General features: G+C 40.0%; 1 protein-coding gene across 1 annotated transcript in view; it reads left to right on the forward strand.

The window, feature by feature from the left end:
* The window catches only part of kcnc2 (potassium voltage-gated channel, Shaw-related subfamily, member 2), an 86,750-nt gene extending 73,838 nt beyond the window's left edge, over nucleotides 1-12,912 (forward strand). The window contains exons 3-4 of the mRNA XM_055225628.1: nucleotides 4,726-4,890; nucleotides 12,593-12,912. Of these exons, the coding sequence (XP_055081603.1) occupies nucleotides 4,726-4,890; nucleotides 12,593-12,612 (185 nt within the window). The 3' untranslated portion in view covers nucleotides 12,613-12,912. The remainder of the gene's footprint in view (nucleotides 1-4,725; nucleotides 4,891-12,592) is intronic.
* The last annotated feature ends 3,624 nt before the right edge of the window (nucleotides 12,913-16,536 follow it).

Raw genomic sequence — 16,536 nt, forward strand, 5'->3', positions numbered from 1 at the left:
ACCGTGTCCCTCGTGGTGTCCTTTGGGGGGTGCTCTGGGAGTATGGGGTCCGGGGCTCTTTGCTAAGGGCTGTCCGGTCCCTGTATGACCAGAGCAGGAGCTGTGTTCGCATTGCCGGCAGTAAGTCAGACCTGTTCCCGGTGCATGTTGGACTCCGCCAGGGCTGCCCTTTGTCACCGGTTCTGTTCATTATATTTATGGACAGAATTTCTAGGCGCAGCCAGGGGCCGGAGGGGGCCTGGTTTGGGAACCACAGGATTTCATCTCTGCTGTTTGCAGATGATGTTGTCCTGATGGCTTCTTCGAGCCAGGACCTGCAGCAGGCAATGGGGCGGTTTGCAGCCAGGTGTGAAGTGGCTGGGATGAGAATCAGCTCCTCCAAATCTGAGGCCATGGTTCTCGACCGGAAAAAGGTGGTTTGCTCTCTCCGGGTGGGTGGTGAGTCTCTGCCCCAAGTGGAGGAGTTCAAGTATCTCGGGGTCTTGTTCACGAGTGAGGGAAGGATGGAGCGGGAGATTGACAGGCGGATCGGTGCAGCGTCTGCAGTGATGCGGTCGCTGTATCGGTCCGTTGTGGTAAAGAAGGAGCTGAGCCGGAAGGCGAAGCTCTCTATTTACCGGTCAATCTACGTTCCTACCCTCACCTATGGTCATGAGCTCTGGGTAATGACCGAAAGGACAAGATCGCGGATACAAGCGGCTGAAATGGGCTTCCTCCGCAGAGTGGCCGGGCGCACCCTTAGGGATAGGGTGAGGAGCTCGGTCACACGGGAGGAGCTCGGAGTAGAGCCGCTGCTCCTACACATTGAGAGGAACCAGCTGAGGTGGCTCGGGCATCTGCTCAGGATGCCTCCTGGACCCCTCCCTAGGGAGGTGTTCTGGGCATGTCCCACCGGGAGGAGGCCCCGGGGAAGACCCAGGACACGCTGGAGGGACTATATCTCTCGGCTGGCCTGGGAACGCCTTGGGGTCCCACCGGAGGAGCTGGAGGACGTGTCCGGGGTGAGGGAAGTCTGGGAGTCCCTGCTTAGACTGCTGCCCCCGCGACCCGGCTCCGGATAAGCGGAAGAAAATGGATGGATGGATGGAATACACGACCAGTCAAAAGTTTGGACACACCAAGTTTTTTTTATTTTTTATTTTATAGCGTGTTTTCCGGACTATAAGTTGCACTTTTTTCATAGCTTGGCTGGGGGTGCAACTTATACTCCAGTGTGACTTATATGTGAAATTATTAAAATATATAATTTCACATCTATGTTATTGTCACACTGACAACTGCGCGAAGGCACTCCAGGCTTGTGTACCAGTATGAGAGCCACGGAGAGGAGGAAGCGGCACTTCGTCTACTTCCAGAGTGGCATTTCCTCTACTTCCGGAGTAGGCGGAGTTGTTCAGAAGCTGACGGATGAAGAATTCAATGGATTTAGTGATTTGGAGTGAGATTGAAAGAAAACTTGTTAGCTTGTTTTTTATGCTTTAGTTATGTGATTAACTGTTAATATTTTACCTTAACATAACAGAAACGTATTCAGTTCAGTGTCTTTGCTTCATATAGGTGAATAAATATGTTATGTAACGGTTGATTATACATGTTACAGTTCACTTGTTTGACCAATAGGTGGTGATGTTGTGTTTGTAATACCTGTAAGAAAATGTACTTGACTCGTTTTTGTTTATGTATTTCATTTCCCCTTATTTATTTCCCTTTCATCATAAGACCATAAATGTGATCATTTTTCATTTTGAACAATATTGTAAATGCTTAGTTTATCTTAAGTCTAGTTTAAGGTTTCAAAAACAACTTCCTGTTTTCCGTTTCAACCTTTTACGCCAATGCAAAATCTTGCCGAGCTTACAGAGCACTATTTAAGAAACAACTGAAAAGTAAAATATAAAGTTTTAGGTTCACCGGTTTGTTTACTTGCAGGCCAAAGTTGTTTGTATATTTTACATGCGTTCATATGCAATTTTGTGCGTACAGTGTTCCCTCGTTCATTGCGGTGGTTACGTTCCAAAAATAATACTAATTTTATTTAGTAGAAAGGCTGTAGAACCTCTCAACACAACTTTCTTAGACAGGCATTTACTCATATTTCTCTTGCTTAAACACCCTCAAAGTTCAAACCTTCGTAGATTTAAAAAATAAGCACAGTATTGTAGAACAAAACCAAATACTATACTGTGCTGTAAATAAAAACAACAGCTTTTAGAAATACTGTAAAAATTCAACTTTAATGATCAACCTACGAGGTTGGACACATAACAAATGCCGCTCCGCTTTAGTGTCTTTTTCCACTAAAGGCCTTGGTGTTGGTGTCTTTTTCCTAGTGAAGAACATAGTTTGTCTCTGTGCATAGAAACACTTCTGAGTCCAAAGCGTTTCTGAAATTTGTCAAACTGGCCCTTCCTGGCATTAAATGGGCTTGGTACTGGGTGAAAAGGACTTGTCAATGGCCTAGGCTCTGCATCATCTTGCTCTTCGCTGTCATGAATGTCATTGCTGTCAGTAAAGGTTTCATAGCTTTTTAGGTTTTTAGCTTTTGCGCATATGATGTTGGTATCCAGAGTAATGATCTTTTTCCTGCAGTCACTGATCCACAAAGTTAAAGCAGACTTCATCCTTACAACCCTTTTTGCACCCTTGTTAAAACTTATTGCTGCTGTCGTCCTTATGCTATTTTCTTCCTTCTTTATGTGACGAACTGAAGATTAATTTATTTCCTACTGTCGCGTAACTTCTACCTTCCATCAGCATCTCCAGAAGTCTAACTTTTTCTGCGATTGTTAGCATCTTCCTCGGTCTTTTGGAAGCAGGCGTAGGCACCTTTGTCAGTGCAGAACGTTTCATTGACATTGTGGGTTTTGTCAGGGAGAAAACCTGCAAACATACAGCACTTCAGAGTCACACTGCTTGCATTGAACATTGAAATTTGTCAAGCTGAATGCATTCTGTACTGTACAGGAGATACGGTACATCCTTTAGCCAATCAGGACGTAGAACACAATGCGTGTTCATACACTGTGAACATGCAAAATTGCACAAAAAAATAAAATAAATCTGCAAAACAGCGAGCCCACAAAAGGTGAACCACGATATAGTGAAGGACCGCTGTATATGTAATATGAGCCAGAGCTTATGTTAGATTTTATGTGTTTGATATTTCTACAATGTGAACTGGGATGAAGAAGTAAAACCACAGTATGTTATGTATTTGTATGTTTTTATCAAATTTTTATCTTGTTCAGTATCCTTGGGTGTTTTGAAAGGTGCTTATAAATAAAATGCATTATTATTATTATTATTTGTTAGCATAGGTATCTGACTAACTGTTAAATATCTTACGTAAACATACCAGACACATATTAAGTTTGTTGTCTATGTGCTGTACTGCTATTCAGCCTGTTGTCCCCTATTTTATTTTTATTATTATAACTTACCTTTAAAGATAACATATCTGTTCTTGGTCTTGGATTTTATGAAATAAATTTCCCAAAAAAATGCGATTACAGTCCAGTGCGACATATATATGTATTTTTCTTCATTATTATGCATTTTTTCGCTGGTGCAACTTATAGTCCGGAAAATATGCTACATACGGAGGACATCAAATATCTGAAGCAGAATATATGCAGGATATATGGAATTATGTAGTTAAATAACTCTTCTAAATATTTTTCAACAATGCAAGGGGTGACTACTTTGAGGATTTCAATATAAAACATAAAAATAATATTAGAGTTACTATTTTTTTTCTTTGCTACATAATTCCATACATCTTACTTTATATATTTGAGGACTTCTGTATGTATATAATATTAAACTGAATTGAAAAACATTGAATGAGGGGAAGTGTCCAGACTTTTCACTGGTAGCGTAGGTTCTATATTCTTTATAATGGATGCAACTCTACTCAAGATAGATTACTGCTGCTTGATTTGCCTCTTCATAATGGCATTTACCTGTTTTTTTTTAAAAAAAATTATTTTATTTATTTACAGTGTATTTATATCAAAAATGGGTAAGGAATATGTTTATGTGATTAACCAGGGGTCTCTGTACTGTGAGCATAGAGCAGTGGGTTGAGAGTAGGTGAAAACAGACATTTTATGAGCACTCAAGCCTCAAATTCAGCACAAAACAGCATTCTTCAAACATGCATGAATCAATCAGTATTCTTGAGCATTGATTAGATAAAACCTTTATAACATGGCTATAAGCTTTTAAAAGACAATTGAGAGTCACAACAAATGTAGAGACCGAGACAGGAAGTTACCAAAAGACCTGGTTTATTCTACATACTAGACATTGATTAACATTTTACAATAAAAAAGTGCAAAAGGTGCAAAGGTGCATAGTGCAGTCATGGCTGATTAGGAGGCCCACCCTTTAATGAGATGAATACTACTTCTTTTTTTTAACTCTTGGTTAACTCTTGTTTAATATAAAATAATGTGTAAATATGGAACACAACAAAACACCAACAGAGAATGCAAAGACTCATGCAAAGATGTTTCTGAGGCACACAGGCTCTAAATACTCGGTGGTATAAGGTAGCAAAAATGGATGTTGTTATTTAATTACTGTCACAAATAAAAAGGTAATTAGTACATTGCAAAAGAACACACAGTGAATAATGAAAACCATTTTTAGTTTAGTCAAGTTTGTCTTTGTCTTATATTTCAAATGAAAACGTGGTATTTTCATTGGCCTCTCCATGCACAGTGCTGTCTGGAGACTGCAGTGGGGGCAGTGACCTCACCATGTCGTCAGAGGAGAGGGACTCCATGAGGCGCTCGAGTACCCGAGAACAAGAGCTCCGAGGGGGGACGTGCTTCCTACTTGCTGCCAGGGACTACTGCCCTGCCGACGGAGGACTGAGGAAAACAGGTATGGAAACGCTGTTTAGGCAAAAGTACTCACAGTCTGAGACTTTACAGGCAAATTATCAAAAAGACATAAGTGACATTTTGGTTTAAAAAATCTGTTCACCTGTTGTTGGGTTTCAGATGATATCGTAACATTCTGTTGGTGGATTTCAGATTCTAGTATATGATGATGTCATACTTCCTGATGCGAGGCAAGCATAGACTCTATACAGTGTTCCCTCGTTTATAGTGGAGGTTACATTCAAAAAAGAACCCGCAACAAACAAAATCTGCGAACTATAAAACTTTATTTTTTACAATTATTATATATGTTTTAAGGCTGTAAAACCCCTCACCACACACTTCATACACTTTTTTTTACCCGGTGTTTCACCCAGTGTTTCACAATGCTAGCATCAAACATTTATGTAAATTTGTCTGAACACATTTTATACTGTACAGGAGACACGGCACATCCATTAGCCAATCAATGTATGTTTATACATTGTATAAAAAAAAGCATGCAAAATTGCACACAAAAAAAATCTGCGAAATAGTGAGACTGTGAAAAGTGAACCGAGAAATAGCAAGAGAACTCTGTATATAAATGAACATAGCTAACACTCTAGCCATCAAGCAAGCATTAGCAGCGTTTGATTGACAGCATTGCTAAGCTTTGCTAAGCCCACTCCCTGCTAAACCAGCAGTGCAGCCTCGCTCCGGATTGGCTCTTTGGTTACTATGATACTTGCAGTTGGAATTCCAAATAACGCTCCCAGATTCGCTCCTATAACTGCTAACCTTGATGAGCTTCATTTGACTAGAGCCGCTGACACTATGACACTATGGGTACGTCACACTCCCTAAGTCTACTTCTTTAGGCAAGGCAAGTTTATTTGTATAGCATTCGTACACAAAGTAATTCAAAGTCCTTTACAGAATAAGAAATACATTAAAATCACACAAATCAAAACATAAATAATCATCATAAAATCAACATTAAAAGAGAAGAGTGCAGAATAAAAACCTTTCAGTCGTATGCACAGCTAAACAGAACTGTTTTGAGCCTGTCAAAGTAAAGGCCTGTCTCACATCTTCAGGAAGACTGTTCCAGGTTTTAGCTGCATAAAACTTAAATGCTGATTCCCCATGTTTAGTCCTGACTCTGGGCACCAGCAGGAGGCCGGTCCCTGAAGTCCTCAGAGTGTGAGATGGTTCATATGGCACTAACATGTCGGAAATGTATTTTGGACCTAGGCCATGGAGAGACTTATACACAAGCAGAGCTGCTTTAAAGTCGATTCTTTGAGCTACGGGAAGCCAGTGCAGAGACCTGAGCACAGGACTTATGTGCTCGTACTTCCTGGTTCTAGTCAAGACCCGAGCAGCAGCGTTCTGGATGTACTGCAGCTGTGTTAAGGCTCATTTGGAGAGGCCAGTGAGCAGTGTCAGGGGCCAAGAGACAGTTTTCCCTTTTGATTACATTGTACTTTGCCATGAAATATCCAAAATGCACATTCGCAAATGTCGACCCTGATCATTGCTATTAGTGACCCAAAACAACAACACAGTTCTTGGGCCTAGTCACAAATAGAAATGATGGGGTTCAATGTTTGTGAATTTACCTTTTGGATATTTATGCCAAAGTTCAATATAATCAATAGGGAAAACTCTCCTGCCCTCATCTGGGCGACAGTAGTTCAGTTGGTAGAGTGTTTGTCCACTGATCTGAAGGTTGGCGGTTCAAATCCTGCTCTTGACATAAACATCATTGGTTGAGTGGTCAGATCCACTGATCTATAGGTTGGCGGTGCGATTCTAACTCACACAGATGAATGCTGTCATTGTGTCCTTGGGCAAGACACTTAACCCACCTTGCCCTCAGTGTCTGCGTACACTGGTGTGTGAATGGGTGAGTGGTTCCTTGATGTAAAGCGCTTTGAGTGCCTTGAAGGTAGAAAAGTGCTATAGAAAAATTTGACCATTTACCATCTGGGAGAATGACATTATCACATCTAGGATCTGAACATTACCAATAGGGCATTGAATATAGTTTTAATGAAGTTCAAAATTTTGTAATTTCTATCGGTCAGTGCTCAGCTTGGGGCCTCTGTCAGTAAAAGCATAAGGTTTGGAGCAGACAGAAGACTTTGAAGAAATGTGATTATATTTAAAATGGCATTGATTAAAAGTCTGTATTGTTTGTGTTCAGGAAGTGAATATAGAATGCCATTTGTGTTTGTTATTGATAAAACAAAATCAAATAAAAATTGTAATTTGTTCTTTTGGCATATCGCCCAGAACAATGTTAGAGTGGACTTTCACACAAACACTTACTGCAAAGGTTTAAAGGTCCTATATTATGTGAACATGACTCTTGTGAGTCAATATACCTGGAGTTGTGTTTTGTTTCATTCACACATGTTTTAGTAACCTTTTATTATTAGTCTGTCTACATCTCCAAAGCACAAAATGCTCTGTTCCACCTTGTGGTGTCATATAGTGGTAGTTTTCAAGACTCTCAAGAGCCTAAATATGCAGTGTGTTAAACACGTGTGAATGAAACAAAACACAATTCCAGGTGTGTTTGTGATGAGGAAACATTTTAACAGACGTCAGAAAAATAGCATAATAGGGGCCTCTTAAATGTTGACTATGTAATGTAGAGATGGTTTCCTGGTGGTCATCTGGACACTGTTTTTGCTATCATGACAATTGGGGTCCATCCATTTTGAACCTGTGGACAAAGACCACATCAAGCCAATCACATGCTAATCAGGTACTTAACAGTGTGGCAGCTGAGATAGATAATACACAATAGGGACATCGGACATCAACTTGACAAACCTGATGTGATGTGCATTCTAATTGCATTTTGATAGCGCTCTGAAGGAGTGACTGACTTAGCACAGGAACAAAGGGAGGGCGGACTCAGAACATCAAAACAAAATTGAAACTTATAAAACATGTTAATATGTTTTGGACGAATATAGCATTTTCAAAATAAAAGGTAACATGGTGATCTAAATATGTTATGTGTTAGCACTTAATGCACCCCATAGAAGTTAAATACTCCCTCGTTAATACCCCACAGAAGTAATACACCCCCTCTTTAAAACCTGTCTTCTTTACGTGTATACAGCGCCTGCTTTGTCACAATGTTAGCATTGACAGATAGAACGTTTTTTGGTGAATTTCCTTTCATGTGGTACTGCTCAGAGGAAGTGTCCGATTAGCAGCCACTTAGCCCTATGACACTCATACTAATTCAATTCAGACTTCCATTTCTGATGGAGTGTGGGTGATAAACAGGCCCTAATGGTGAGAGGCTGTGCGATCAGAAAAGTGGCATTTTAATGGGAGATGGAAGAGGAGGAGGTTTGAATAATTGGCTGGTCCTGATTTGGAGATGAGATGCAGCTTCACTCAACATGGAGATTTTTAGCCTAAAAATGAAAAGATCTTAGCAGAAATTTTAGAGTGCCCAGACAAATTTACATTAACAGAACTGCATCACGGCTATAGGTCAAATCAGGCTTCCATAGAAGATATAGAACTTAACCAGAACTAAACCACCATATCACCTTCAAATCGTCTGATCTTTGAAGCTAAGCAAAGTCGGGCCTGGTTAGTACTCGAATGGGAGATGGCTGAGAATAGCAGCAGTAACTCAGTGGTGATTGAGAAATCATCCAACAACCCAAAAGTTGCCGGTTAAACCCCACTTCACTGTTGGGGCCTTGTCCTTGTATCATTCGGAACAGTGACTCTCACACTCACTAGTCCTCGGCCTCCTTCCTTACGGCTTGCGTACAGTCTCAGGGTGCTGGATTTGGGATAGAACCTGCCATGCATGGTAGCTGTTTATTGGTGGAGGTATTTGGCCGTGGTTGCTTACCCTGTTTCTTCTTCAAGGGTCCCATTTGCTTGTGCGATACCAAGGTACTTGTAATGCGAGACCCCTTCTGTGTGGGCTACCTTCCCTCTCTTTGTCACCATCTGACTACACTTCTCAAGCCCAAATGACATTCCATTGTCTGTGCTGTAGATCCTGGTGGTGTGGATCAGTGAGTCAATGTCTCGCTCATTCATGGATGACAGCTTGATGCCATCTATGTAGAGGCAGTGACTGATGGTGGCCCCATTCCCGAGTCGGTATCCGTAGCCAGTGTTATTGATGATTTGGCTTAGGGGGTGTGTCTCCTTGGTATATATCACATTTGATGGTCACTTGTGCAAGTGGTTTGCCATTGGTCTCAAGGGTGGTTTTCTACAAAAAGTCCTAAAGAGTCAGCTCAATGGCAAGAACAAGACCCAGGCAATAAACAGCTATGCCCTGCCAGTTATCAGATACCCAACAGGAATTATAAACTGGCCAAAGGAGGAGATACAGACCACAGATGTTAAGACCCGAAAGCTCCTGACCATGCATGGCGGGTTCCATCCCAAATCCAGCACCCTGAGACTGTACGCGAGCCGTAAGGAAGGAGGACGAGGACTAGTGAGTGTGAGAACCACAGTCCAGGACGAAACATCCAAGATCCATAAGTACATCAAGGACAAGGCCCCAACAGATGACATGCTCAGCAAATGTCTCAGACAGTGGAGCGCAGAGGAAGAGGTGCTGGAGGAACCATCATGGAAGAACAAGCCACTGCATGGGATGTGCCACCGGAACATAACATAACTGAAGTGTCTGATATCAAGAAATCCTACCAATGGCTTGAGAAAGCTGGACTGAAAGACAGCACAGACGCACTCATCCTGGCTGCACAGGAGCAGGTCTTGAGCACCAGAGCGACAGAGGCCCAGATCTACCACACCAGAGAAGACCCAAGGTGTAAGCTGTGAAAAGAGGCCCCTGAGATAATCCATCACATAACTGCAGGCTGTAAGATGCTGACAGGGAAAGCAAACATGTAACGGCATAACCAAGTGGTGGGCATAGTGTACAGAAACATCTGTGCAGAGTATGGACTGGAAGCCCCAAGATCAAGGTGGGAAATACCTCCAAAGATAGTAGAGAATGACCTAGCCAAGGTCCTGTAGGACTTCCAGATACAGACTGACAGAATGGTGATGGTGAACCAACCAGACATTGTGGTGGTGGATAAACAACAGAGCAAAGCTGTTATGGTGGACATCGCAGTACCAAGTGATGGGAACATCAGGAAAAAGGAACATGAGAAACTAGAGAAATACCAGGGGCTCAAAAAAGAGCTGGAGAAGGCCTGGAAGGTGAAGGTATCAGTGGTGCCCGTGGTCATCGGAGCACTCGGGGCAGTGACCCGTGCAGTACTAGGAATAGGAAAGATACTGCGCAGAACCCTCAAGCTCCCAGGCCTCTGGTAGAGATCCCAAGCGTGGAAAAGACGGGATGAGAGACCACCCGCAGAGGGTGAGAAGGAGATTTTATTGTATATATATATATATATATATATATATATATATATATATATATATATATATATATATATATATATATATATATATATAATCTAAGTTGCTATAGTAATACTTTGGACAAATCTTATTTTTGACATTTGTTTGATCAAATTTACTCTTGGAATATGAAGTGTTACTGATAAATATTTGCTTAAAGTCAGTGAAAATGCTGTATTTAAAAGGTCCATATTACGCTATTTTCTGATCCTTGTTATAATGTTGTTTCCTCATAACAAACATACCTGGAGTTGTGTTTTGTTTCATAAACACACGCTCAACACACAAAGCCTGCACATTTAGGCAGAGTTTTTCTCTTTAATTGAAAACGCTCTGATCCATCTTCCAATGTCATATGGGAATACGTTTTTAATGTTTTTAAACTCCAACAGGAGTTGTTAACTTGAAAACTAAGCATTTTTAGCTTTGGAGATGTTACAGACTAATAATAAAGGGTTACTCAAACATGTCTGAATGAAAAAAAACACAAGTCCAGGTATGTTGTTGATGAGGTAACAGCATTATAACATGGCTAAACGCAACAAGAGTCAATTTTGCACAATCTAGGATCTTTGGAGTAAAGTCTTGTCTTTAGTAAAATGGCTAACTTTGATGATTTGATCAAATACGATAATTTTTATGCAGAGTAAGATTGGAGATTTGGTTAATTTGTGAAGGAAAATATAGCACTTGGAAAATGGCAGTTTTCCTGATTTTCTCATTGCATCCATTCAAACTGTGATTTCTATTTGACTGCAATAATTATCTACAGAAGAGATCAAATTTCTCAAATAATTTTAGATTTATTATTCACATTTTTTTCTGATTGTGAACATTCATATTGTGTAAAAGTGCAGCGTCACAGGGAGAGGAGTAACAGGTGTGTTTCTGACACACGCTTTGGTCTCACTGTCGCCTGGCAACTGCAACGGGCACAAATATACCACACATGGACACACACACACACACACCCACAGAGATAGAACATATGAAGGAATCTGACAGACATCTCACTCTCTCCAAGAATCGTTTTATTAAAAAGAACTGTTGAATGTCACCAGTGGACATCAGGAACTCAAACCTACGTCATGAACTAAACAGGGAACAACAACCAAGCAACAGCATCCAGAGATGCAGAGACACACTAATGTTTAGGGACCATTTGAAAGCCGATTATGCAGCAAACTTTACTTTCACACCTTTAATGTTTATTGCTATAATGGTGAAGAAACTGTATAAGACTATGATTTTAATTTCAATTTGACCCAACAGATATGAGCTAAACATGTTTAAATCAAATATAACTTTTACTGATAATAATATAATGCTGATTTATTCTTAATTACAAAACATGTGTTTTTTAGTTGTAATTTGGTTTTGGTTCTCAAGACGATTATCCAATAAGAAAGCAGAATGAGTCTCATATGAGTTTCTTATTTGGTTTGCCAGGTTCAGTGCTAAAATCCAGTTGTTTTAAACCTAAAAAGACTCTCTGATCTGAATGGTCACGACCAAAACCCCAGCACCTGCTGCCAATCATGAATCAGTGCTATTGCGCTCTCTGCAGCTCTGAGCTTTCACATGAGGCCTGTCCATACACTGAGAATGAGACATACTTGTATATGTCCTCTATCTGCAGGTTAAGGCTCTGGATTCACAGGTTCAGTTGTGATTGCATTAGTTTACCATTTGAAAACAGTAAGTGCACAGGCTCCATACAGTTCCTTACATACGCTAAATCTACTTTTTTAGAGCTTTCTACCATGTTATAATGTTGTTCTCTCATCAAAAACATGGCTGAAGAGGTTTTAGATGTCATCCATATTTATGTTTCAGTAATCTAGCGATCTTAGCTGTAAGATTCTGCCCAATGCTCTGCCCAAAAGAAAATGTTACCCATGCTCCCATACTGCAGTTCTTCATAAATATACAAAACAGGATTTGCTCTCTCTGACTAGCATAGAGGGCAAAGAGAGGGAGGAGTGTCAAAAACAAAACTGTTATAATACAATGTGCCAATATGTTGTTTTCTGCAAATATAGCATTTTCAAAACAATAACAGGTAACATGGTGATTTAAATGTAATGTGTTAGTAGTTGATACCCCATGGAAGTAAAATACCTCCTCTTTAATACCCCATAGAAGTAAGATACCCCCTATTTAAATATTATTTCCCTGTAGAATGTTGTGATTATATCTGAAACTCATCTGAACTCATTACACATTTGTACATTAATGAAACTGTGCTTTGTGATATTTAGACCTGTTTGTATCTCATTCAGACTATTCCTTTCCTCTCTGAACGCGGCCATGTTCTTCAGCGTGAGGAAGAGGAGGAGGAGAAGGAGGAGGAGCACTATGGAGCCATATGTCCTTCTGCCTGGACCTAACACGGACGCACTGCCGGCACTGACTGAGCCAATCAGAGCATAGAACTTAAAACTCAACCAATTCAATTGCAGCACTGATCTTTTCCTCAACTCCGCTGTTTTGGGGATACGAAAGCCTACATGGACTAAACAGTGTAAATATTCAACACAAGCACATCTGTGGGGCTCATCCAGTCATTGTCTTTCTAGAATTAGGTTCACTAGTACACTGCAAAAAATAAAAAATAAAATAAAATAAAAAAGAACCACATCTAAAGCTGTTAAAATCACATCCAGGTATTTAATTGAATTATATCACCTTTGTACATTTCATTATTTTAGGTTGATCCAAACCAGTTCGTTTGGATTTTAAAGCTGGCAGATATGAAATCTGTTCCCACCTCTGCCTTCCTCCCATCTCCTGGCCCATCCCCTTATCTGCCCCCTCCCCTCAAATGCCCCTCATCCGGCCCCTGCCTTCTCCCCAAAATATCACTTTATACCATTATTTGCAAGTTACAACTTACCTTTTCCCATTAAAAAGCCATAATAAGCCTTGTATTGTGTATCTTATTGTGCAGAATTGTTTTAAGGGCTGAAAAAGATCATTAGAGGCACAGAAATGAAAAGTCCTTTATTACAAATGTATGTTTCTAATTTGTCCTTGAGGAGCAACTGATGCTGATGCACTTCCAACTCTAGTCTCACTTTAACGAGCTCCTGCAGTCAAATTTTTTGTTTTATTTTCATTTTTCAATCAGCTTTTTCATTATTTCTCACATCCTCAAAACAACATTCACAAATCTATATTTCAATAATCTGCTCTGTCTAATCTTCAAAGTTAATTCAATGACAGTTATTCTTTCTTGTTGGTTACACAAAATTAGAGTAAAGGATCATGGTCCTTGTAGTTCCCTTTGCTTTGTGTAGCTGCTACAACAAAACAATCCATTTAAGTGGTTTGTAGTAGTTTTGGTCACAGCTTTAACTGAAATGAATAAAATAGCTAATACAATGTAAAAATATTAGCAAAAGGCTAGTCCCACAAATAGAAAGAATATCTAGACTTTTCAGTACATTACTCTGAATATTTGTCATTTTAACAGTAGCAGATGTTCTGTTTTGCAGTGTTTTTTGGTTCATTGGCTCATTGGTGTCAACATATCACTTGCTGTGATTTCCTCCTTCGCAATAAGTGTTAGGACGTTAGGCCACTAAAGACTGTGTAAACTTAGAAGATCTCCAGTATTCCTTAGAAAAACATGTGCTAAGCTTCGGTTCCTTGGTAAAAGCGTAGGTCAGATTTAAATGTGCTATTGTATTGTAACAGTAATCTTCAAGTTTTGGGGTTGCGGACTCCCCCCTCCAGAGACCTGACCATTTGTGGAGGAGTAGCAAAATGGCTGCATGTGCAATGTGTGTTATGTAGTAGTTTTGACCAATAAAGAAGGATAGTATATATGTTTATTTCTAATGTTTAGGACACAATTAAATAATAATGGCTTACACTTGTAATGCGCTTTTCAAAGCCTCTCAAAGCGCTACACTATAGTCATTATTTATTCATTTCCACACTTGGTGACTACTATTGTAGCCACAACTGCCCTGGGCAGACTGACAATCTGCGCCACCACCTATCATTTGCGCACACACCACTTTCATACTAGGCAATGTGGATGAAGTGTCTTGCCTAAGGACACAATGACAGAACTTGGTCCGAGCAGGACTCGATCCTCCGATCTTCGGGTTGGGGGACCAAAGTGCAAAGATGGTTTATGAATATGTATTGCTTATTAATCGAGCTAATAACATAACGTTAGCAAAAAAGATAAGTAATAATATACATACAAGTTGATAATAGGTGACAAAGAACAGCAGCTTATTACTTTTTTTTAAACATAGGCTAAGTGAATGTAGTTTAGGTATATTTATTTTCACTTGATAAAAAATAAACTGTATATTAGATTTGGCTATACAGTACAATGTGACGGATGCTTACCACAAACAATGAAGGGGCTTCATATGTGTGAACCTCCATATGAAGTGCATATTTTAGGCTCAAATAAAATAGGACACAAATCTAAAATAATCAACAAACAATAAACACTCTTCTGTAACATATATATAGCCTATAGCTTCAGATGCTATCTGCATCAAAAATAAAATCTAAAACGCATGCTGTAGCATGGCCACCCATTGAAGTCAATGGGCTGTGCTCAGTGGTGCATGTCGTGAGTTTAGCCTTTAGCGGCTAGGTACATCCGGTCCTGCCCTGCCCATGGACCATGTGCAGTTGAGCCCCCTGATGAGACTCTGAGCGACAAGTGGAGCGATCACGAAGGAGGCAAGGGAATAATAAATAAATTACAAATGATAAATTATAATGTTTATTCTTCCAGGAGCTTCTCAACAGTGTTCTAAACCTGTGGCTTATTCACGACAGTTTGGCTCGTTCCATTGCCCACATGCTCGTTCATGTTGTACCACATGACCGCTCTAACCAAGTACAGCTTGAGTGAACATAGAGCGTAGCCGACAACAGACAGATTTTGAGCTGAGAAAAAGTGTGTGATCTGAAAATAGGTAAAAATCGCAACAAAATTCGACCTTTGTGAAAGTTGTAGGTGTCTTGTCAGTCAAACATGAGCACTATGAGAAAAATGCTTTCTGGGAAGGAGGGATTTTTTGTTGTAGTACCAATGAGTGGCCACTAATTCCAAATTGAGACACCTCTAAGCTGTCTGTCCAGGTATTTTAATAGATCCATGGTCTGTACACAGCAGTATGCTAGCTAGTTTACTGTGTCTCAAATCTAACAGTCACTTTTATTAAAATCATGGCTCAACAAAAGCCTCGTAGAGATAAAATTGGACAGGAAGTAGTGATGCTAACAGTGAGCTTGCCAGGTGCTGCTGAGCACAGGGCCTACTGTTATCTACCCACACAATGACAGTACACATATGACTGGTTGCTAGCAGCAAAAACATTGTATTGTTTTATATTATGATGGCTAAAGCTAATTATGATAACCCACAAAACTAAATAGTATATATTAAGAGTAAATTAAGTTGTGTAAATTAATAGTAAATTAAGTTAAACTCTTAGCACCATGTTGCACAGTCAGTCATTTTGTTTGATTCCACGGTTTGGTTCTCGCCGCAGATGCCGATGTAGAAGTCCCTCTCCCAATTCAAACATGCAATGACCCTGTGTTAGTGCTGCACCACCAAAAACCAAATTATGAGCATAAAAAACCCTCAACTTTCAAAAACTACTGCAAACTCTATTCTTCCATGTCCCCTCAGCGCTGGGGGAGGAGCAAAAGTGTAGCAGACCACGTAGATAAAAACGGGGCTTCTATGATGGCTACAAACTGCACCGTAGCAAAAAACCCAAACAATCAGATCGGATTTGCAATAAGCACCAAAATCCAAGCACCGATTCACACTGTGATTTGAGCAAAGAGCAACCAGGAGCGCAACACAGGTCTGAGGAGACAAAGCGACGCTACCAGAACCGCGTCACACAGGTGTCGGCCATCTTGGACTGTACGGCAACACTACTAGCACATATTAAAATTAAGCAAAGTACTGTGAGTTTTTAAACTGATAAACGTGTATCACTTTTACAATGAATACAGCATTCACAAGTATATACTGAACAGGTTGTTAGCTTAGCTAATATATGTTGTTAATATTTACCTCTGTGTGTTTAAATTATATGACAAATAAGTATTTGATAAGCACTAAAACTGCAAATGACACTGTATTTCTTAAAATTTAGCCTAATCTACAAAACTAATATTATCAAATTATAGTCTACTGTTGATAAATGTTTTTTTTTGTCAATCTACAAAT

Source organism: Periophthalmus magnuspinnatus, chromosome 12 (assembly GCF_009829125.3).
Source record: "Periophthalmus magnuspinnatus isolate fPerMag1 chromosome 12, fPerMag1.2.pri, whole genome shotgun sequence".
In the NCBI taxonomy this organism is placed as follows: domain Eukaryota; kingdom Metazoa; phylum Chordata; class Actinopteri; order Gobiiformes; family Gobiidae; genus Periophthalmus; species Periophthalmus magnuspinnatus.